This window comes from Phalangium opilio, unplaced genomic scaffold (assembly GCF_054372755.1).
Source record: "Phalangium opilio isolate 3A_F unplaced genomic scaffold, DU_Popi_V2 ptg000046l_1, whole genome shotgun sequence".
Taxonomy (NCBI): Eukaryota; Metazoa; Arthropoda; class Arachnida; order Opiliones; family Phalangiidae; genus Phalangium; species Phalangium opilio.
Genome location: NW_028324169.1, coordinates 4,799,848 through 4,823,904, shown reverse-complemented (window position 1 = coordinate 4,823,904; position 24,057 = coordinate 4,799,848). Strand labels below are relative to the sequence as shown.

Sequence of the window (24,057 nt, the reverse complement as noted above, 5' to 3'; positions counted from 1 at the left end):
CAGTCGGAACAAGGAACGCGCGACCGTTAACCGACTGAGAACCGTCCAGCTAAAACGATGTCGGTGAATAGTCGGCCTATAGGTTAGTGCGTCAGTTAACCGACTGAGAACCGTCCAGCTAAAACGATGTCGATGAATAGTCGGCCTATAAGTTAATGCGTCAGTTAACCGACTGAGAACCATACAGCTAAAACGAAGGCGATGGACAGTCGGTTTATAAGGTTGGGTGTCAGCAAATCGACTGAAAACCGTCCAGCAAAAACGAGGTAGTTTTAATTTTCGGCCTATATGGTTGTGCGACTGTAAACCTACCAAATATCGAGTAGGCAATAACTTGTCGGCATCCGAGTGGCGTGTCACTTTACCGACTCGGAACCGTGTAGGCAATATTAAGTCGGGATTGAAAATGCACTTTACTTAACCGATTCAAAACCGTCTGGAAATAAACTACGGAAAAATCTGTCGGCATAAACCTTTTGGGTCAGGTAACTGACTCTTAATTTGTCAAATCTTAGGACGCGTGCAAATGAACCAAGCATAAATAAATAAGGATTTTTCCTATTTTCTCTCTGATAGTTAAAAAGTAACTAAAATATGCTAATTTATATTAGAAATAAATGTTTGACATTCGTTTGACTTATAACATCATACAAAACTAAAGTAAATTTAATAAAAATACACAGTTAATCGTTGGTAAAAACTAATTTTTAGGGCAATGATGTTTTTCAATTTCTATTTTCTTTTTTCTCGTTCTTTTCGGCCACCATTTCGGTCCTTAGAATGACGAAACCAATCTTGAATACATTTCTCCATTTCAAAGTCGGTTGTGCGTGCGCACTTAGGGTTGTTTCTCACTGCATCAACAATTTTAGTTTAACTTTATAAACAATGTTTCTCAATTTTTTTCTCAATGTTATATTTACCTTTTATGGCTTCACAAAGAATTAACTTTTTGAAACCTTTTTTCCCATTAGCTCCAATCCAATTGATATTAAGTGCTAACGGGTGAGAAATAACTTCCAATAAAATTCGTTTTGTTGAATTTTTCACTGAGCTTCCACCCCATGACGACAATTTTGCAACCTAAATAAATGTTTAGAGTAATGAGTTCAGAAATAGATTTATATATATATACCATTTTCTTTCTAAATGATCCATCAATCATTCGCTCTTCTAATTCATCCAAATCCGTTGTGGATTTTAGGGGTAATTCTAACAACGGAATCTGTTCATTCATTGTGGGTTTATTCAACAAAACCTCTGCCATTTGGCGTACCAAAACTGTCAAATATTCTACCTGTTGTTTCAAATCACATTGTTGGTACAGAACCGTCTTCTGAAACTCTGAAAGAAAAGAATGAAATTTCAGAATTTTTTCAATATATTTGTTATAAAATAACATATTTTTTAAATTGTGGAATTAACATACTTAAAGTTGATGGATCCGTCTGGAATGAGGGGGATGAGATTGGATATGTTTGACGATACGTCTTAGAATTTTCTTCATTTCGATGTGATGCTACTAAGGCAGAAGAAATATAAGTTTAAATATCTTAAATGAGACTTTGGCGCGGAAAAGGTAGCTTACTATTTCCCAATTGTTTCTTTTGTTGCATGTGAGTTGAAGTACTTGTATTTTTCTTTGAGTTATCTGGAATTGGAGAACAAACATTATTAAGTTTAAGATACGGATTAAGAAATAAATACCAATCATAGTTTCATCATATCTTCTCCGATAAGTCTCTGGGTTACTACTTTCAGATTCTGAAGAGAAATTGTAACTTCTCTTTCTATTCTTGGGTATTGAGATGCCCCCTTTTTTATCTAATGGAAATAATTTATTATGGGAGTTTCTTTTTATTCTTAAATGCAATCAAAATTATTAATATAATTAAGTAGAGTTTAAATCATGACCCTTACCCCCTTTTTTCTTAATATATTCTATGCCCGAAGACTGTTCTTCGCTACTTGTTTTATGTACTACATCAGCCAAAACGTTTGCTGCAAAATTGGCTTTGACATTGAAAGAACTCGATTTTAGCGTATCCGTTCTCGGGTTTTTCTTAGTTGAGTTTGAAACATCTAGGTTTTCTCTGCTTCCACTTGACTTTTGATTACCTGTTTCTTTTTCTATGCTATCATCTGAAAAATCATAGTTAGTAATTGTTTGGACTGCTATTATTGGCAGTTTATCTTGCCACTTTCTTCTGATACTATATGTGTATTCCATATTCTAGGACTTGCTAACGGTTTCAAAGCGACTTTTGTACCTAAAGATCGAATATAAATTAAAAAAAAATTAAAAATACAAAAATTGCACACGTACAGGTTTTTTGGTTTTTTTTGCTTGGACTTTCGAATAGAGAATCATCAGATTGCAAAGAATTTCCTTCTGACTCAGCTGACTTTTCTTCTGGCGTAACTACATTTTTCGAAAAATAATATATAAAAATGTGGCCCATCTTATAAAAATGCACTGAAAGCTGCTTCTTTTGGGATTGTTTCTAATTTTTTTTCCAGGCCAAAAATATCAAAATTATTTACCATCTATGTTATTTTCCAACAAACTAGTGTGCTGTTTTTCTAATATTCCAATATCTTCGTCCGCCACTTCAAATACATTTTCATCTTAAATGTTGAAAATATAATACAGAAAGTTTTTAGCAAGTTGTCGCACACTTAGCGAAATTATCCTATTCTCTGAGTGGCTGCAATCGCATACATACCATTAAAAACTATTTTAGGAAATTCTGGGGGATCTGGTAGAATTATATCTGGTTGCTTCTTTTTTTTTCACTGGTCTTTGCCATGAAGCCAACTTATGAAACACGGAATCTCAAAATTTAAAAACGTTATTGTCAATATAATGTTGAATTGAATCATGTCAGTGTGTTCAAAGTTAGACAGTCCGTAGATCTACTTAACTATGCATTGACATTTCTCCTGTTTCAAGTTATTGTTTAACATTATTAGTTTAACTTACCAACATCTTCTTCAATGTCAGATATTTTACGCCTTTTTGCTTTTCGTTTCTTTAATTCATCGTTGTCCGTACTCTTACATAGATCGGATTCGTCCCTGCTCCGATTTACTTTGCTTGTAGCTTTTTTGTAGTCATCTGTAAAAGTTTATTATAATAAATGAAAATAGATGAGTAATTTACAATAATTACTGGTTTTTAATAATATTTTAATCTCATAGAGAGGCCAGGAGTCATCATGTGCGAGGGATGTTTTCAAAGCTTTAAAGTAATAGGCATCCCCTTTATCGGGATAGAAACATTGGGTTTCTTCCTTATTTAAATCTTTCAACCACTTGGTTAGAACTATTTCCACCGTATCATCGTTCGTAAAATGACCAACGGCGTACCTCTGTTAAATATAAATAAAAAATTAATTAGCATATAAAAATGTTGCTTTAAAAGTAGTATACCTAAAATTAACAGTGTAACATAGGAATTATAGCTACGCCACTCTTGTATGGCAGTGCCACACATTTTTTGTTGATCATTGAAATGTTGTGGACATGAATTTTTTTTGCAAGCGAAGACAGGGTAACGATGCCCAGTACTGATGATTTTAATGGGTAATCAAACAAGTCTTTAGCATTGACATATGACCTTGTAAATATTGACACTGTCTTATCGTCATGTTGAAATATATTTTGAATTTTAACGTAGTCGCCATTCTTAAGTAAAAATGTACTATCCCCCAATCCAGTTGTAATCACATAATTCCTAGTTTTTAGCTTTTTAAAAGATTTTCCATTTCTTGGCAAATTTGCACCACCTGTTTCGTCATAGTTAAATTTGTGTGGACGAGATATTTCTATATCGGTTTTTTTCCCTGTTGCGTTTAGGTCGAAGTTTTCTTTCTCACTCATTCTTTTACAAATCTGTTGTAAAGGTCTATTGGGGGTTCTAAGTTCCTTTTTGAGAAATTGCAATTCATTTTCAAAGCAAAAAGCACTGAAGTTGTCAAGGGGACCATATTTAAGCACATCTATGTACAGATGTGATAAGCTGTGGACGTTCATAACCACAAATTTTTGGCCGTACAGTTTAGGGGATTCTTCAACAAACATGTCGATAAGTTGTCTTGCATAGTCATTATGCGATTTACAAATGCTTTGGTTGGAAAATATATACACAGCACAATGAAAAAGTCTAAAATGTTTCATAACATTTGTGCTCAAAACTCCCATTAAGATAATAGGGCCTGTGTACAACAAGAACTGCCTTAACTCTGTTCCTTTCCACTTATCTATGTGCTTGAGGGCTTTTGGTTTTCGGGCAAATTCACAGGGAATAAATTTACGAATATTTTTCAGTTTTTCCGATATTAGTGAAACATTTTTCTGCCCAAAGCGAACTGCAAATGGTCCTTTATTCATCCAAAAATAAATAATCCTACGCATTACTCCTAAACAAACAAGATGCAAGTAGTCGAAAGGAAACTGGGTTACCATTCCTATACCAAGAGCTAATAGGGGAGAGTTTTCCCCTACAGAATGATGGTCTTCATCTAATTTATTTATGAACGATTCATCAGTTCGCATTTCGGAATTAACCCCAATAAAAACGGTACGATTATCTACACGTTCACCTTCTACTGTACATTTATCACATGAGCTATATCCTGTGTGTCCTTTGGTTCTTTTAATAAATGCTTTAGCAGGAGTATCCAAAATGAAAGGGCCTTCTAAGTTCACAGTATAAATTTTCCCACCCATGGAAAAGCCATTTTTTTCTAAATCTATGAGTTCTTGTATGAATTCTTCTAAATAGTCTTTAATAGGGTTGGGTTTCGATTCACCTGAAAACAAACCCACAATAAATGGCTTTCCAACAATCCCGTTCTTGAAATTGAACACAGAAACTAAAATTGGCCAAAATTCTGACGTTCCACTTTTCGATATTGGCACACCATCAATATTTATCGCAAAGGATATTATGTGGTCGTAAGGATGATTTGATAAAAGGAAATTAGTAAGGCCTTTTTTTAATCCAAAATAAATAAATTCCCCCGTACCAAAAGCTTTCACACTAGAAACTGTCTTTTTAGTTTTAAGAATGCTCCTACTACCTTTTGCGACTTTAAAACCATTTCTACGCAACAATCTTAATAGGTCATTCAACGCGACATGAGTAATTCTATTCCTCAGAGCCCAAAAAGCAAGCTCATTTTCAAAATTATCTTTGGTGCTATAACACTGTTCTTCCTCGCTATTCAGAGAAATTGCATCACTAAAGTTTAGTTCACTAGCTGGCGTACCCAGCACTGATTCTGATGAAATGCTATGAGGAGATTCAAAAGCTGCAGAGCATTGCTCCATAGATGGATCATTTTCGATTTCACTGTTATCATCTTCTTTAAATAATTCATTTTCTTGACAAAGTAAACTATTTTCTTCATGGTTTTCTATGGCAGTGGTTTCCCCGCCTTCGTTCAATAGTTCTTCATAAAATTTTCTATTTTTTCTATTTCTTTGTCTCGGGGATAATGCCTCGAAGTTTAAGCCATGAGAACCAAAAGGGTCAACCTGTTTACACTATATAAGTACTTTAGTCCTGCTGCGCATTCTCGATTTTTTTAAATTTCTTAGTATCACCTTAAATTAGGCCAGAAAATCATGGAAAAATAAAAGAGATATAGGCCTAAATATCTATTGCTCATCATAGTCTCTGACCTGTCCGGATCTTATCAAAAAGACGGAGTGGGTCTTATCTATAATTTAGTCATTGCGTTGAGAAGGGGAGCTCTTGACTTGGCTATAAATTCCTGATTAAGCAAAAGGCTAATGCTTTGAATGTTAGGGTCCCTCTAATACCATCTTTAATCTATTTACAGCGTCACAAATGCACTGACAAAGATGATTACGGTTAATTTTAGCAATTTTATAAAAACTTTCTAGATGCTTGCTGGCGACAATTAGGTTCGGTGGGCATTTTGTATGTCGCGGTGCCCAAAAACCAAAAAATAAAGCAGCCCCTGATTATCTAAAATTATTAATGACCTTTGGAATAGCGAAGCTGGACGAGGGAAGAAAGTCTATATTTTGATGAATTTAGGGGTGTTTTTTGCAGATGATTTGTTAGAGTGCGAAGCATATTTGTTTTAGAATTTTAGAATGAGACAATATTAATTTGGACTCCATACTAAAATCGACACTGTCTAAATCAAATTATGCAAACAATGGGACTACAACAGAGAAAGCTTAGATTTTTATGGCAGTGAAGGTTTTAATAATCCCCAGTTTCGAGGTTCTAAGACAACCATGGAAGTGAATAAAAATCGAACTTACTTTAGGTGGTGCTAATGGTAAAGATGCCATTGATGTAAGATGTCGAAAGTTTTATGTTCAAATTTTGTATAATCACTACTGTAAAAAAGAATTTAATTATTAAAAATAAAAATAAAACCTAAACAAATTTTGCATAAAATGATAAAATAAAACATAGGGCCCCTGATTCCTTCGGTTATCATACTTGAGTGTAACTTCTATCTTTTCTTGGTGCTACGTATTGTGTCGTAATACCCTAACATCTCTAAGCAAAGTGCATCCCCTGACAGTGAGCATAGAGTACAGTATTCCCTCTTAAAAATACCTCACCCTCTCTACTATGGAGTTAGTATTTATCATAACTCATGATTTAATTCACGGAAAGAAAAATTACAGTAACACCTTCAAGCTCTTTAATCAAGATTTAATTTTAAGCGTATAAATAACATTATTTGCACATGCAAATTTGTCAATTTAAGAAGTGAGGTAAACCTAAAATATGAACCATGTTAGAAATCTGAGTTAAGAAAAGGATACAGTAACAACTCAGGGTAGGGAAACTGGTTTTAGAAAGAAGAGCTGCCACTGAGGGGCTTCTCACTCTGTGTAATAGGGACTATGTTTTTGGCCGCCTTGCTGGTATACCAGAAAAGGGGGCCAAAATGGGGGCTGAAAAGGAGGAATAACCTTCGTGCCAAGACCCTATACATAGTTTCCTGACTAGGAGGATTGATACCATTTACGCCAGGAGGTCGGGCTATTTGGCAGAAAATATGCAGTATCAAATAGCCCGACCTCGTGTTGTAAATGGTATCAATACTCCTAGTCTGAAAACTATGTATAGTGTAGTGGCGGTAAAGACGTGAGTAAACAGTGTATTGCTTTCTCTGGCGCGCTTTTTAAAGAGGGGATACGCGCCCAGTAGGGGGTATTAAGGGGAATTACACTGAGCTAAGAGATAGAACGCTATCTTTAAAACCCAAGTCGGTGCTCACGGAATCCGAGAGTTATAAGCCCCTCGGGCACCAACAATGCATTCCACTGAAGACGATAAAAAGGATCAGCTCATGGGGGTGACAAAAAAAACTCCTTTGCTAGAAGGCGTGTTTACTATTGGGAGAGTAAAAGCCCATTCTTGCAACGTCATAGCCTTATATCTCTTACCTCGGTTCCATCCTCTTATCAGGGGAATTTCAGTATCGCGCATACAAACGCTCCAACAAGTAGAGGTATAAAATGTCGTCATATGTTATTTTTCTCCCTGAAACCGACGTCATTTAAACCTCTACCTGGGGGAGCGTTTGTAGGCGCGACACTGAAATTCCCCGTTAGGGGGATGGAATCGAGGTAAGAGATATAAGCCTATGACGTGGCAAGAATGGGTTTTCCCTCTCCCTACAATGCGGTCTGTTTAATTATTGTAATGCCTTGTCTATAGTAATCATGAACATATTAAATTTAATATATTTATATTTATTTCATTTCATATTCTAAGAACTTAACCAAAAGGAGAGCTATATTACCATATAAGAATTAGAGTAATAAAAATTTAAGCACTTACCTTAATCTGTTGCCGTTGGCAAAATTTAAAACGTTCGAATTTCAAATCCAATTTATTTTAAGTAAAAGGCACAGCTTGCTTCAGAATCTCAGCGAACAACTCGATTTAAATTAATTCAAAAAAAAAACTCTTGTCTCCCTCGTCAAATCGCGAACCGAAAGAAGATTCGAACTTCGAAGATGTTCAGTTCAATCTAAACGGTCAACGTGTTGCCTTAAATTCCCTCCAACCCCCTGAAATGGACCATTCCCAAGGCGGTGTCCCAAGGACATCTATGGGCGAGTCTCTGCATTGTACAATATTATATATAATTATAAATTAAATAAAAATTGAAAACATTAGTAAAAATCTACACTGTTAAAAAAAACTGTTCAATCTTGGACAAAATCATGTGCAGAGTAGTGACTCTGAGACAGCACAGATTTTTAACCAAATCTGCACAGATTAAATCATGTGCTAATGTGCACTTTAATTTGATTGCGCGAAGTTACACAGAAACACGGCCAGGTTTGAGACGACAACCGACCATCGTTGAACGGACTACCGACAATAAACGGCAGGAAAATCAACCATCTTTGAACGCACATTCGACCATCAACGGCACGATCATCGACCACTTTAGACTGGAAATACGACCATATTTGAACGGAATACGGACCATATTTGAACGGAATACAGACCATATTTGAACAGAATACCGGCCATATTTGAACAGAATATCGATCATCTTGGATCGGACAACCGACCATCGACGGCTTATACTTCGAATATCTTAAATTGGAAGACCGACAATTTTTGCATAAAATATCGACGATGGCCACGTTTATACCACTCCCCCACTTCTATGAAGGATATATAGTAAAGCAGAAAACATTTTAAACCAATTATTGTACTTCTTAAACAGAAATAAATCAGACAATAGTACAATTTGGTGAGATTTTGCTTTATGCATTGGTGCACAGTCTTCATGGTGCACATAACGGAAATGACCAATATATTGCTTAAATGTGTATTTAACTTTCGGTTCACTCTGAACCGTTAGGACCTCCTCAGAAAGGTCGCGAAGCCACACCTATTTTGGCTTCGTCCTTCGGTGTATTCAATAAAACCGATATAACACCTCATGGAAAACTAAAGTTAAGAATTATTTACCATTGTTTCTTGGGAAGTTAAAATCTATGTTTACACTTTATATAAATGAAGTAAAGCTAAATTAAAACGTAAACACCCATTTAAAATACTAATATCACAAGTTTTTCTTGGAATATCGAAATGAATGAGAAATTTATAGCTACAAAACCACTAAAAGAATCGTAATGCCGAAACATATTGACAATATCTTCATTTAATATTTTGCAAAACGAAAATTTTATGGTTTTGAAAGAGTTCTTTTCATACCAGCACAAGGTAAAAACAAGAAAGGAGTATGAAATAAGGAGTAGAATCTAGAGGCTTATTAAGAAATATGAAATATTATTGCATAGGCCTTTGCCTTGCACCTCACCAGTTCTTTAAATAAGTTCTAAATGTATCACACCCTTGCTTTCGTTGTTGATTTTCAATATTACGAAAAACCAACTTTCAACACACTCTCGCCCTTTAACAAATAGTCAAGACAAAATTGAATTGTTTGAAATAATAACATTTTAGGTGGCACAATAATAGAGTAATTTCGTCTCCCTGCCTTTGGCTTATGGTTAGTTGTGATACTAATCTTTTGAATGAATTTTAGTTTTGAACAAAATATAATTTAACAAATTTACATAAGATGAAATATTTTGGTTTGTAGACTTTTTTGTCGTTTAATGTCACATGAATGATGGAGAATGCAAAAACCTACACTCTAAGAAATATTTGTTCCAACCTGAACAAATTATTTTGCAAAGCCTCAACACATTGGAAGCACACTTTTTCGTTCAGTTTTGAACACCAAAACGGTGTGATAGGTTGAGCACTTTCATGCTCTTTGTTGAACACTGTGTGTGGTAGGATTTCTTCTTAGGGATGCAAAATTTAACAGTAAAGTCGAAAATTCGGCACACATGTGTCAATTTTGCATGGTAAAAAATGACAATGACAAATTGGTGGCAGTTTTGAATAGTGTATCGGACTATTTTATTTCATATACTGCCAACCTTCGATATTCGTGTTGATTCCTTTCTAATGTATCGAATTCCCAATCAACCGGAACCAAAATGGGGAGTTTCCATTAGATCGTACTACCGCACCTTGGACGGTTAACGAAAAGTAGTAAATAGCCTCCAGGGACTGCACTTGACGGATGTGGTCACTGTAATTTTCATCCGATAATAATGGACTAGCAAATAATTTAATTTTCAAACAATTTGAAGTCTTTTAAAAATATAAGGGAAAGGTGAAATACGCAATAATCCTAGACATTTCCTTTCATATTATTCTAAAATGATGTTTGTAAAGACCAATTTATGTTTCATTTAGGAAAAATAAGCATTTTACAGTAAATTGTTGAGATATTATCGGATACTATTAGATTTTTAATGAAGGTTTTGTTAATAAACCTCATAGCGTATTAGGCAAACTGTCCGGATTGAACACCTTCAGTGTTATTTTGAATGATTCTGCGCACCTTTCGTGATTGAACGCCTAATATTTCCAATCTTTTCAAGAATGAACAATTGCTTTCAAGTTTGAATACCCATTGAACGCTTTTTTCTTAGAGTGTATCACGATCTGTGCAATCTAAAAGCACACTTGACAGATCATTTGATTCCCTGGCCAAAATTTGTCAGAAGTGTGCAAATTTGGCGTGTTAATTTATGATTTGTGCAACTTGGGTCAAAAGCGTGTAAACTTGGTATGCCATTATGGGATTTGTGCAACTTAGGTCAAAGACGTGCAAACTTGGTATGCCATTATGGGATCTGCCCACCTTTGGTTGAAAACGCCCAAACTTGGATAAGTTCTGGTCGGTTTTTTCTAACAGTGTATATTCACATTCGGGTAGGCAATGTTTCATTTCGTTATAATTATTAAAGCAATAAAGGTTATTGCTAGTCCAGAAAAATTAACTAGAGATTTACAGTAGGAGTGCTAGCCTAGGCTTAGCGTTTGGGGAGCCTAAAATTCGCACGTCTGTTCCGTTCAGTATCCCAGCAAAAAGCGACATTAGTGGTGCCACCTGGTGCTGTTGCCCTTTACAACCTTTTGCTTTACCAAGCGCAAGTTGACCCTGAACATAGTTATTTGCATTTCTTTTCTGAAAATTGTCCTGGTTTTTCAGATAGTATTTCTTATTGTCAAGTTGTTTACTTTGCTGTTTTTGCAAAGCTTTACTGTTAACTAACAGTTCTAATTTACTTCGCGCTCTTTCTTTTTGCTTTGCTAAGCGTTTATTTCTGCTCTTAATTTTTCTCGACAAAACATAATGAAAACTCTATGAATCAAACAAAATAGCAAATCTTTTTCCACCTGTGCAGAGTTATAATCAGTACAAGCAGTACCGTATTCGACACAGATTGCAATAGGTCACAAAGCACTTTACCAAATGCCCCTAATGTCAAGTTGAACAAAATTCGGAAAATATTGTTGAAAGCAACATTTTCAATCTTCCACTAGAAAACCAAGATAAAATTTGTATTGATATCCAGCGGGAAGAAGGTATTTCTGTCTTTTCCGAGGTGATTACAAAGATGAGTGACCAATGAACATTACAACTAAAATATTAAGTTTCGAAAATCAACGTGCCACTTTAATCGAGATGCTTTTTAAAACTTAAGGGGCGATTATTCATAACGGTAAATAGTTGGCTGAGGGACATTATGTGAACTTTGTGAGGAAAGACAACGGCTGGTACGAAGTCAGTGACGCAATGATTAGAAAAAGAGAACGATTCGTCAGTGGACTGCACTTAGAAATAGTACAGACATTTTATAGGGAATGTAAAGTGCCTGGAGGCATTATAAAATTTAACCCGGAGGAAACCCTAAAATTAATGGTACCTGTCAAAGATGTACCTGGAGAAGGTTTAAGGTTTTCGATGGTTAAAGGTTAACTTTGGAGTTGTCTTGGCAATAGCTGTGAAATGGGAGAGGAGGGAGGTTTGTATTGCCTAGCTAGTGCTGCAAGGGAAAACAAGTTGGGAAAACCAAAATATAACCTCTCCGAGTAAGAGCAGGACTACTTACAAAATTATTTACCTAGATATGGAAATATTTTTCTTTTTTTGAAGTAAAAATTTACGAATTATTAAAATAGTGTTGAAAGCATAGCGCGTATACAGTAAAGCAGTCGACATTTTACATCCAAAATCCACATTAAAATCATAAAATGGGGAAAAACACTTAATGAAGGGTTAAAATTTTGGAGAGATATAAACTTTATGTGTTTGTAAAGACCCAATTGTCTAAGCCTCAACTGTATACCCTCTATGTTTAAAGCCATATTCACAACAGATTTGCGGTGTAAACATTTTCCTGTCGCTTCACCTCAACGATTTTCTTAGTTTGACAACATGACTGTTAACATTACATAATGCCAATGCTTATTTTTGGCTTCACGCACTGGAAGTGAAAGCGCACCTTAAAAAGTATGAAAACGTCGAAGCTTTAACCTGATTACGATCAAACCATTCACTTATCTGATTTCCACCATGATGCTTTATTCCAAAATCAAAACCTGATTATTGAAAAGTGTATTTAACTTTCGGCTACCACTGAACCGTTAATATCTCTTCATTACAGAAACGAAAAACAATACTAAATTGTTCTCTTTTTTGTTTACTAGGCCTATTAACATATCAAACTTAATTTGAACGAAAGAATTTAAGCCTAAGCGTTCTTCTTGTAATCTGTTAGGAAGGTTTATACTACATACACATGAAGTATATCTTAAGGCCCTTTCTCAGCTTGAAACTTACAAATTTTGTCGTTTGGAGGCGCAAGACAAAATAAGTTAACAAGAGGGCTAAAATTCGTGTTTCTTTAAATTTTCCAACTTTTAAGGCAAGTTCTTCTCGTCTTCACAATCAATTTACAGAAACGTCTCGTTTCCTACGAGGTTTAACAAGTGATAGTACTCCGCTTTGCCTTCAATAGACTGCAAACTTTTTGTGATCAGCAGAGGGTAGGGTTTTTGGGAGCGAAAATTGGGAAGGGCCGCTTTCTTAGTCAAAACTCAGACAACCTACCAGATGTTTTTAGGTACCAGTTAGTGTTCGTACGGGGTAAAAATTTAATCGGGGTCGGGGTCGGGGGCAGGTTATCCCCGAAAAAAACAAGTCGGGGTCGGGGTCGGGGTAAGACATCGCATGCTGAAAAATTTTGGAAAAATGATAAAAAAAAATCGTTAAATTTCTGGGTGTTTGAAAAGAAGTTTTATTAATAAACAAATTCGAACTCAGTCGAACATGTTTGGATGGATGAATATTTTTCAAATGATCCCAAAGGTGTTTTGTTGATCCATGCTTTACTGATAAGCCTTTCTTACAGTAAATGCACACCGCTTTGGGGTCCGCTTTCCCTTCTAAAGGCTTATCAAAATGCTCCCAAATCACTGACACTTTAGGCATTTTGTATTTTCGACTTTTAATTCGGTAAATTCTAAAAAAAGGTCGCTTATTTGACGCAAAATTTTCGTATCGCACTTAGCTAGTGATTCTTAGCTAGTAGGCTGTAAAAAGCCCAATAAATTCCGACTTTCCGAGCTACGCAGCTACGATTCCCACGAAAGACCACTGCCATAACAAAAGACGGGGGAGGGCCGCCGATCCAAGAGAGGGAGGATGGTGAACTTTGGAATTTTGGTGACTGTTTTTACTGTATTTTGTTTGTTGTTAGTTACCCCCTTGCCCTTTTTTTCATAAAGGAGAAACGGAGCACTTATGTGAGACGAATGAGATGATTGTTTTTGGCGCAGGACAAAAAATAATTTGCTAAAAATAACCTAACCAAAATCTAACCCCGAAAAAAACCCCGACTACATTTTACATGTTAGGTACCGGGGTCGGGGTCGGGGGAAAAAGTCGGGGATTCCCGGTTTTCGGGGTCGGGGTCCCCGTACGAACACTAGTACCAGTATAGAGTACAGTCATTTTAGCCCAAAAATACAGGGAACCCGCAACAAATTGAAGCTGAAAATTTCAGATCTTATAGATTGTTGGGCGCTCTTTAATGTGCTTTGGTGTGGTCTCCCACTCTCTCCCATTGGAGGAATTTCCGCCATATTGGAAAATGGCGGACAAAATCGAGAAAACGTTTAATAACTCCGGTTCTACTTAACCGATTAACACGTAATTAGGCTTCAATTGTAGATCACCTTCAAACACATAATTCATTTCTTAAGATATTTTGTCCTATAACTAACCGAAAGTTCACAATCTGACCCTGAAGATTAGCCTCATATAAAAATGGGAGTTTTAAAGCACTTTATGGTTTCTATATTCAGAATACATTTCCAAAATCGAGAAAAAGTTTAATAATTTTGGTTCTACTAACCCGATTAACAAGTTATTAGGCTTCAGTTGTAGATTACTTTCAAACACATAATGTTTCCTATAAGATACGTTGTCCTACAACTAACCGGAAGTTAACAATCCAGCCCGGAAGATAAGGCAAATCTAATTTTTGAGTATTTCGAAATGGTTTCAAGCGAAATAATTGCAAAGCGGGTTTTAAAACCTAAAATATATTATTCCCATTATATTTCTACCTCTTTAAGTGACGATGACGTCACGGAGACGTATTATACTGGATGAGAATGGGGGGGTGTCTGTCTGTGTGTGTCGGTCACCGCGTTTGCAGTTGGCAAATCGGAACAAACGTGGTCGCAGTATAATTTTTGGCTTCTACTCCCAACGTTAGGATCAAAAGGTGCGTGGCGATCAGCTAGGGTTACGAGAAACGTTTAGCCTCCCAATTGCAGGGCTTCAACCAAAGGTTTATGCAATTGCGGATTTCTTATCATTTATTGTGAATCAATCGCCTTATATACCCTAAATTTCCAAAAATTGTTAAAGAGGCATATGCTTGAATTCAAACGTCAACAATAGCAATGTTTACAATTATTTTAGGAATTAAGTTTCTTAAAACGACTTAAGTAGAATTACGTTAAACTACTGAAGACTAAAGTAATTAATATCAATTATATTTTCTTAATTATTTAAGAATAACCTCTTAATTGCGTATCGTATCGGAGAAGTTTATTTTGGTTTACCAACTTGTATATAAGTATGTTTATCAATATTGGTTAAGCTTAAGTTTAATCATAGTCCTCTACTTGAGGTTGAGCCTCAAAATCTCTATGTTCATTTGAACAAGATACTCCCTTGCATTGTCTACAAATTGAAGAACAGACTGGACCAGTTTTACCGCATTCACATTTCAAGTCACAGACTTCCTTGCATTTACGAGGGATCATCTGCAGAAGCTCAGCTGGAGCAGGTTGTAGAGTGGTAACGATTGGTTTGAGTTCAGATCCTACCTGTCTCCAACCCCATTCTCTAGCATTTAGGCTGCTTCCAAGCCACGTTTGAACTTGGTGATAAACTCTATTTGAATGCTGCTTTGCTGCCTCACTTGTTGGTGGAAGAGAAGCTAATTCAAAAGCTCAATTCCATAATCTTCATTTAAAGTATACACTTGGTTATGTCAACTTTGTTTCACACGCTTTAACTCAACTTTAGCCGTATTGACAAGTGTGGGCGAACAATGGTATATATTAACACATTAAGTTTTATGATGGTACAAAGGCTGTTTTACCCTCTCCCGTACTATACATTATAGCTCTTGTCAGAAATGAAACAAAATTTGTCAGTAATTGGAACTATATCTTTAATTTTAATTGGAAACGTATTCTGATAATAGAAACCATAAATGCTTTAAACCCCCATTTTTTATATGAGGCTAATATTCAGGGTCAGATTGTGAACTTCCGGTTAGACCTCAATGACCAGCTTTCCGACTTTCCCTTTCTACAGAAATTCCTTGTAGGTGAAGTTATTTGACAGGTGATTTTAGAGGGAAATATTGGCAAACATGACTCTTCTTTCCTTACAAATTTTTTGATTAACGTTTTAAATTTTGCAAAAATTTGAAAAATACATATATGTTTTTGAAACATAAAAAACTTATTTAGAATTTGGTCAACATTTTTTCCTACTCGGGTCGGCGATGTTCTTTTATCAGAAGTAGTTCCTCCAATCTTCTCGGTGATAATAGAGAGTTTAAGCATCCCCTATACGCGTACGTGTAGCCACCTTTGACAATGCATTGGTCTAATGCACTGTGGAAGGTAGCTACACGTACGCGTTTAGGGGATGCTTAAACTCTCTAATGACGCTCGTTTTATCTTTGAATTCCCGATGCACTAGCAAACATCCTCTCATAATCACCGGTTGTTGTTGGAATGCCAAGATACACTTTAGCCATTTTTGACAAAATTGGAAATCTTGAACAATTTATTTTCCAATACTCAAGAGGAGTATTTTTCCCATACTATTTTTTAACTGGCAGATCTACGCCTGGTTTATCTACAGCAATATGTGTTTAATAAAAATTTGTTCATAAAATTACATTTATATTCAGTGAGCATGTATAATATTTCAATACATGCCTCCGAAGTAAGGTTTAGGTTTTTTAAGTGAACCTTCTCATCTAATTACTTTTAGTCATAGCTGTATTCGAAATCATTCTTTTCCCTCGAAGAAGCGCTCATGAAAATTTTAAAGCTTCTTCATTAGTTGCTCCACTTGCTTCCTTAAATGATAAGTACTTTTTTGCCATTATATCAATTGCCAATTTTTCGTCTATTGTACAAAAGTTGTATTCATCTTTCCACATCGGTTTTGTAGAATTATCTGTCACATTCAAAATAGACATTTATTGTAATTGCACCCGATCAAGTTCGTTTATAAACAAACCATTGAATATTCTCAGTTTTTGATTTGGATCTAAAATAGAGGCCATCACGAAGTTTTTGTTCGATATGATGGGGCTTAGCCTTACTGCTATCTCATGAAGTAAGAATTCTTTTAAATTTGGGAAGCTAGCTGTGCAGGGTACTAAATACACTACTTCGAAAGTTCGAAAAATCCTCATAATAACAATATTGGAGGTTGGATAATTTCCTTGCAAAATAGAAGTTGCAAGTTGAATAGGTTTTGGAATGGCCAATAGGTCACGGATTTTCGTGAAGGTGAAATATGTTGGTGGCTGTATAGATTCACCTACAGAAGAAGCCTAGAGGAGGATTTGCTGAACGTGAAAGAAGAATGTGCTCTGCGATTAAGGAAAGATAATGATGATTTTATAAGTTTACAAAATTTGACACTTATGTAACTTACATTCTGAAGTTGTTCTAGTTCGTAACACCATCTTATCGAGTTGGTGCTGGTAAAATTGCGTTTTTAAGTGTATATTTTCCGGAAAAACACTAGTATAGTGTTGCAATATTTTATAATTTTCTTTGAACCTTCGTCAGCTTCTAATGCCGCATTTACACATAGTAGGATAGTGCGGGCTAAACAACACAATCGCTCAAGTTTTGACGCTCCTACATGTATCATGAGATGTTCCGTGGCTTCTTGGACTTGAACATCTAAAATTTAGAATAATTTTTAATATTTTTACTAATCACAAATTCACAACTATTATTAACTTATTGAGTTCGTTAACGTGCCTGTATGTTCGTAATCCAAGTAATCGCTAACGTCTCCTACGTTCGAGATGTTGAGTTCATCGTCATTAGAAACCATTTCTTCAGCATGTTTCTGCTCTTCAAGAACCTCAGCCACTTTCAGATCGTCAAAAATGTTTATCATATTGCACTCTTTTGTCACGTTTGAGGCATTATCAGATGTCATAATGCCTATCTACGAATAAAATCGTTTTAACCCACATATATTGCACATTTTTTTAAGCTTTTTACCTGGTAACTCTCCAATTTTCTTTCATTAACAGCCTCAATAACATTTTTCGCTTTCGCTTCCCTCGTATGTCGGGAAGGAAAATGGGCAAATTTTAGAGTAAAAGATTGTACTATCCACTCATTTGATACACACTAGCATCGAATTCCCAGAATTCCATCCCCAGTTCGACTTGTCCAGATATCCATCAAAATAAGAATTGTTTCCTTGGTAGGTTTTACAGTTTCTGGTTTATTTGAGGAACAAAAGCTTCTGTGTAATATTTAGATATATCTCGACCAACTGTGAAATGTGACTGCACATTTACATCTGGGAGGAAGTAATTCATGAAGCACTGGAAAGCTGTTCCATCCGTGAATCAAAGAGGTTAACCAACCGCCGCACCCACGTCTACCAAAAACGTTTTGAACATATTTTGTCTTGGACAATTTATGTCTATCTTTTCCGTTTTCTTTGTGTTGATTAAAAAGTATCAATTTTCGGTGTCGGTGCCTGTTTTTCCTTATCGTACTTCAGAGCTTCATGTTGAGTCTTCAAAGAGTCAACTTAAAGATTAAATTGTGAGCTTTACTGGTTCTTTTCAGGAATCTTTAACTAACTATTATGTCACGTTGAAATTTGAACAGTTTGCATCCTTGTTTAAGTTCTTTGCAAATTGCAATGAATGCACTTTAGAACAATTATCTTAGATACCTTTCCATCGACTAGTTTATTTCCTACATAAGTATTGAACTTCTTTATAAAGCGAATCCAATTATATATTTGGCCAATGCTTTGCGAAGTAAAAGCTATTTCGACTTCAGGAACGATACATGTAGCTAGTTTAACTTTTTCGTGCATCATTTCAGGATTTTCTCCAGAAACACTATCAGATTCGCAATTTGGTTCTGTTTTAGAAACATTTGCTTCTCCTTTAGCGCACATAGTTTCCTGCGAGTCATATTTCTCTGCGTTGTCAGGTTAATCTTTGGCGCAAGTCACGTTCTTTTCAAAGGTAATATTCAAAGCTGGTTTATTATTGTGGGAACTAGAACTAGGTTTTGAAAGTGTGGGCAGTGCTGATGATGATCGTTGTAAAAGTTGACTATATCTCCCTCTAGTTCTCCTTTTCGCACTTTCATTGTGTCCAGACCTACTAAATGACGCTGGATAACTAGTTGACATCAGACTCGCAGTACTTTTGACACCATTTGATCCATAAGATCTTCCTTTTGATGTCTTAAGAAACTGTTTGGATTTATCTATGTTTACCATCACTCTCAGGTTCATGAGATAGAAAATCGTTGTCTACATCCTTTGTTTTTAAACTTTGACTGAGATCGTTGACTAGATTAGATACAGATAAATCGCATTCTTTCACAATATTTGCCTTGAATATACTTGAGCCTGATGTTTTTACAGACATTTGCTTGAAAATGTTTGAATTTGATTTTTCTACAGGCTTAGGGTTAGGAACATTTGAATTTGATTCTTCTACAGGGTTAGGGTAGGAACATTTAAATTTGATTATATCAGAGGCTTAGGTTTAGGAACATTTGAATTTCATTATATCACAGGCTTGGGGTTAGGAACATTTGAATTTGATTCTTCTACAGGGTTAGGGTTAGGAACATTTAAATTTGATTATATCAGAGGCTTAGGTTTAGGCAGGGCCGGATTAAGGGGGGGCAGAGGGGGCACCTGCCCCCGGGCGCCAGCAAAATAGGGGCGCCCAGGATGTCTGGTGATACCCAAATCTGAGCGATTGTTTTATTAAATTTTCGAAAAACTCAAAAACATGACGTTAGTTTTGAATGATTACGGGACTGTTTTTCGTTTTTAAATAGGTATATTAGCTATCGAGACCAATTTATTACACCAAATTAGTTGGGAGGAGACGATAAATAGATTTTTCGAGTCCAAATCTAGAAAAGCCTATTCAAAGACATAGGCAGGGCTGATACAGTCACTTTTTTCAAATTCGGTTACTAAAAGTCACTTTTCCAAAAATTAGTTACTATTTGTCACTTTTTTTGGATTTTTGAGTCGTTCGGTGTTATTTATCTTCTCGACCACAAGGTTAAACGTAATATATTTGACTGTATGACGGTTTAAACGCAAAAACAGCGAGATTACAGTTGATCAAACCCAAAAAATTGTGGAGCTCGCTTCGCTCGCTCATCAAATATTTAACTTAATATTTATAATCAATCCAATTCAAATGAATGTTTTAGTTTTGATTTAAAACGACATCAATTACTTTGCATTCTGAGCTGTGCTCCAAAATGGTTTAATTCAATTTCGCCGTAGAAATTTTATGATTGGACCTTTCCTTTGACTGGAAATATCTAAGCCCATAGATTGGGCTTAATTACGGCACCGACCTTTAAAATATCTTTAACTACTGAAAATAATTATGAAAATCGATCATGTCTGAAAACATTTCATTTAAAGTGCCCTTATTTTATAGCTTAATTTGCCCTTATTTAGTCACTTTTTGCTTACTATTTTTAAATTTATTAGTCACTTATTCAACTAAAATTGAGCGTATGAGTGAGTATCAGCCATGCATAGGGATACTTTTCACTTAACAAAATTACAATAGGGAGCTAACAGCTGGCTAGGGGGAAGAGATAGTCTGACGTCACGCAGCCGCCCTCTGGTTGGCATTTTTGCGCGTAGAATACTGTTTCCAACCGTTAGGGGGGATGAAACTCCAGTAAGAGATTGAAGGGTGTGACGTTTCAGGGTCAGAACTGTTAGCTCCCTATATTTCTAATAAAAACAAAATTGTTAAAATTTCTAGCTGGGTTTTATAAATTATGGGGCCAAGGGAGGGGGCGCCCATCGAGCCACTGCCCACGGGCGAAAATCTTCTTAATCCGGCCCTGAGCTGGCTAGGGGGAAGAGATAGTCTGACGTCACGCAGCCGCCCTCTGGTTGGCATTTTTGCGCGTAGAATACTGTTTCCAACCGTTAGGGGGGATGAAACTTCAGTAAGAGATTGTAGGGTGTGACGTTTCAGGGTCAGAACTGTTAGCTCCCTATATTTCTAATAAAAACAAAATTGTTAAAATTTCTAGCTGGTTTTTATAAATTATGGAGCCAAGGGAGGGGGCGCCCATCGAGCCACTGCCCCCGGGCGAAAATCTTCTTAATCCGGCCCTGGGTTTAGGAACATTTGAATTTCATTATATCACAGGCTTGGGGTTAGGAACATTTGAATTTGATTCCTTCACAGGCTTTGTACTGGGATTATTTGCATCTGATTCTTTCACAGGCTTTGGCTTAGGAAATTTCAATTTGATTCTTTGACAGGCTTTGGCCTATGAACATTTGGCTGATTTTTTCACCGGCTTTGGCTTAGAAACAATCATTTTTGATTTCTTTATTGAGATTGAATCGTAACAATCGTTAGCTTCTATACATTTTGAGACTACCATTTTGACTCTTCTCGTTTGCTAGCTCTGCGTTCGCTCCATTTAAAACACATTCAAAACTTTGATTGGGATTGGAAAATTTTTTGGACCTATCAGAAAATTGTTTGAGACCTTTTCCAACTAGACTATAGGATTTGAGGTTGATTTCATCTTTTACAATCCAAAAAACGCAGATAACATACTATCCCATGGTGAAAATTGTGGTTGACAGATGACTGAACTACATTGAGTGGCAGTTGCGGACTTAGTCAAGTGACAGCACACCATACAATTTATAGTATATCATTTCATAAGAATTACCTTTGTGTGGTTATTGAGGATAAGTGCTGGAAACATTGCGAAGGGTGGGATTCATAAACAGAATCTGTTTCTAAAGTCTGCACCTTTTACGCGTAGTAAGTCCAGTGGGATTCCTATTTTAATTGATTACCAGGCCGTTTCTTAAATAAATTGGTCTAAAATAGCATTGTAAGGAACTGATTTAACAAATTAGAAGTAATCTTTTAGTAGTTATAATTTTACTATATGAGGTTTTTATTCATTGTGATGATAAACATTAACAAAACAACTTGGAAATTGCTAACTTCACTAATAAAAATTCATCAACAGCGTGAAGTATCTTATCACTATCACAGTATCGCTACAGTAGTTCAGTATTTTAAGTTGTTGTCTTGTAACTTACCATTCATGATTTGCTAACTTAGCAAGTGAAGCATTTAATATAACTTAGAAATTATGAATTAAGTTCCAATGCCTTGGTCACCATCCGATATCAGACTGTTTCGTTACTCTCATAAAGTATCATGCATCAGGTTCACGATCATGAATCTCACTATGAAATAGTCACGGCTCTCGAGTCTCGACTCTACTCTTGAAACCCTAAATCATAATATTGCATTAATTTGTATGTGTCTCTCTCTATTGTTAAATATATTTCCCCGCGTGTTACGCAATTAAGGCTTAAGTGTAAAAAATTGCTTTCAATTGAACAATTGTCAGTTACTGTAATAAAATCAAGTATTCCAATCTCTTTTATTGGTTCCAAAACCTCTTAGGATCAATTACATATAAATTTATTTCCAAGTTTAAATGAGACTAAATAATAAGCATATTAACCCCTTGAATATATTTGTGCCTCTCAGTTCTAAATTGATATATTATCCGGCGTAATATGTCTCTCTGTCTCTCTTTCTGTCTCTCTGAAGTCGCGCAATTCGCCGATTACCCCCAAGCTAACGCATGGATGACCACGGGGAAGGGTATCTCTTCATCGTAATGGAATTCGGCCGTTAAGATGAACTCTAATTGCTGCGCCACTATCAGTGCCGTCTTATCAATTCGGCCCGTTGGGCACTGGCCCAGGGGCCCCATAATTGTCAAATAATACTCATTTTACATTACTTGTCATAAGAAAACCACTAGTTAATATAAACTACTTTCCATCGGCCTTTCAGTCTTTTCAATGAAAAATTTGGCCTTCGAACTTGAAAAATGTAAAACTAAAAAGCTGAGACCTATAAGATAGTCACCCATTGCCTAGACTTTTACATTATCCCCCCTCCTCATGGCCTCACTTCACAACCGCACATCGGCTTATTTATTTAGTTTGAAACCTTCACCTTAAATCAGACTCAGTCTATACTGTCATTTTGCCCATGCGCAGAGAGAAAACCTGGAATTTTCTCGATCATTCTCGCTGTTAGGTGGCACGTGGGGTACAAGTCTATTTCTTTCCCTGCTGAAAGTAGACAACTCTGTTTAAAATATAATGCCTGTTATGAATAAAATTATGGCTGAGATGTTAGACAAACGATAAATAGAAATTATTAGTGATCAAATCAAAAATGAAACGTAATACTTTGAGCGGTACCCAGAAGATAAAACGAACTGCGCAGGAGAAAGATCAAGCGAACAAACTTCGCAAGGTAACATCATGGTTCCATCAAAATGCTATGAGAACTGCTGAGTCTGGTAAAATTACTCTTTCAACAATATCACCGAAGCCCTCAACGACTACCACAGTGGAGTCATCACTTGTTCCTACAACTGATCCAGATGAGGATATTCCACCAGTGAAAGTGCCTAAATGTGAAACGAAAACATCTTCCTTCCAGGAAACAGATGCAAGGCTATGGGTAATCGGCAATCCTAACACAGTTGATTGCTGGATTCGAAATGGGCCGACATCTTGTCAGAACCATGAAAGCGACCTTTCCAAGACACGCCGAATGTTTAAAGCAGATGGAGAAAGCATTCGAATTCCAAGACAAGATATTTGTCAAAAAATGTGTTCAAACGTGAATTACGTGATGGCGATCCAAAAAATGAACGACTTTGATCCAATTGTAAAGGAATTCTCAAGGAAGAAAGTGCGCAAAGGTTTCTGACTTTGAGTTGACTTAAATTTGTAGACATTTGTTTGAAGGAAATAATATATAATAAATATTTTTATTTCTCGATTAATTTGTTTTGTATAGGGGACCCAATATACTGCACTACCCAGGGGCTCATATAGCACTTAAGACGGCCCTGCACTTCCAAGTATGATGGAAGACTCCAGAGACTGTGTACTAAACGCCTGTGCGGAAACACAAGAAATGTTCCTAAAATAACCTGAACAGCTCTCAGAAATGACAGAATTGAAACACCAACATTCAAGAGATCAAATTCTAAAATTTTGTGAGGAGACTAAAGACACGGTAATCCAATGTCCGTCACTGATGTCCGAAAAGAAGCAGTTAAAGCTCCAAAACTCAGTACTGACCGGCAGTTAAGTCTGACTTACGAATTGAAGAAGCATTCAACAAACTGGACGATAAGCGCGAAGAAAACCCTGATATTCCGAATTTCAATACGTACAGTAAGACGCTTTTCTCCGCAGTTATCGATACCTCAAA

At 36.1% G+C, this 24,057-nt stretch overlaps 1 protein-coding gene and 1 long non-coding RNA gene across 2 annotated transcripts; both read right to left on the bottom strand.

Moving 5' to 3' along the window:
• Positions 1-732: 732 nt before the first annotated feature.
• On the bottom strand, positions 733-2,082 carry LOC149676410 (uncharacterized). The gene is made up of 8 exons (XM_089838723.1): positions 2,043-2,082; positions 1,921-2,001; positions 1,708-1,824; positions 1,589-1,651; positions 1,430-1,522; positions 1,136-1,344; positions 924-1,083; positions 733-854 (listed from the first exon to the last, which is right to left on the bottom strand). The coding sequence occupies exons 1-8, from the start codon at positions 2,080-2,082 to the stop codon at positions 733-735; spliced, it is 885 nt and encodes a 294-aa protein (XP_089694849.1).
• Positions 2,083-2,178: 96 nt separating this feature from the next.
• Positions 2,179-2,618, bottom strand: LOC149676409 (uncharacterized). The gene is made up of 3 exons (XR_016366753.1): positions 2,545-2,618; positions 2,327-2,422; positions 2,179-2,270 (listed from the first exon to the last, which is right to left on the bottom strand). It is a non-coding gene; the product is annotated as an uncharacterized LOC149676409 (long non-coding RNA).
• Positions 2,619-24,057: the final 21,439 nt, after the last annotated feature.

Bases quoted from the DNA above. Each gene is read 5' to 3' on its own strand.
- LOC149676410 (XM_089838723.1), bottom strand. From the start codon at position 2,082: ATGTTTCAAACTCAACTAAGAAAAACCCGAGAACGGATAC. The intron at 1,084-1,135 runs GTATATATATAT...ACATTTATTTAG, and splicing joins GATCATTTAGAAAGAAAATG to GTTGCAAAATTGTCGTCATG. The intron at 855-923 runs GTAAATATAACA...TTGTTGATGCAG, and splicing joins TCTTTGTGAAGCCATAAAAG to TGAGAAACAACCCTAAGTGC.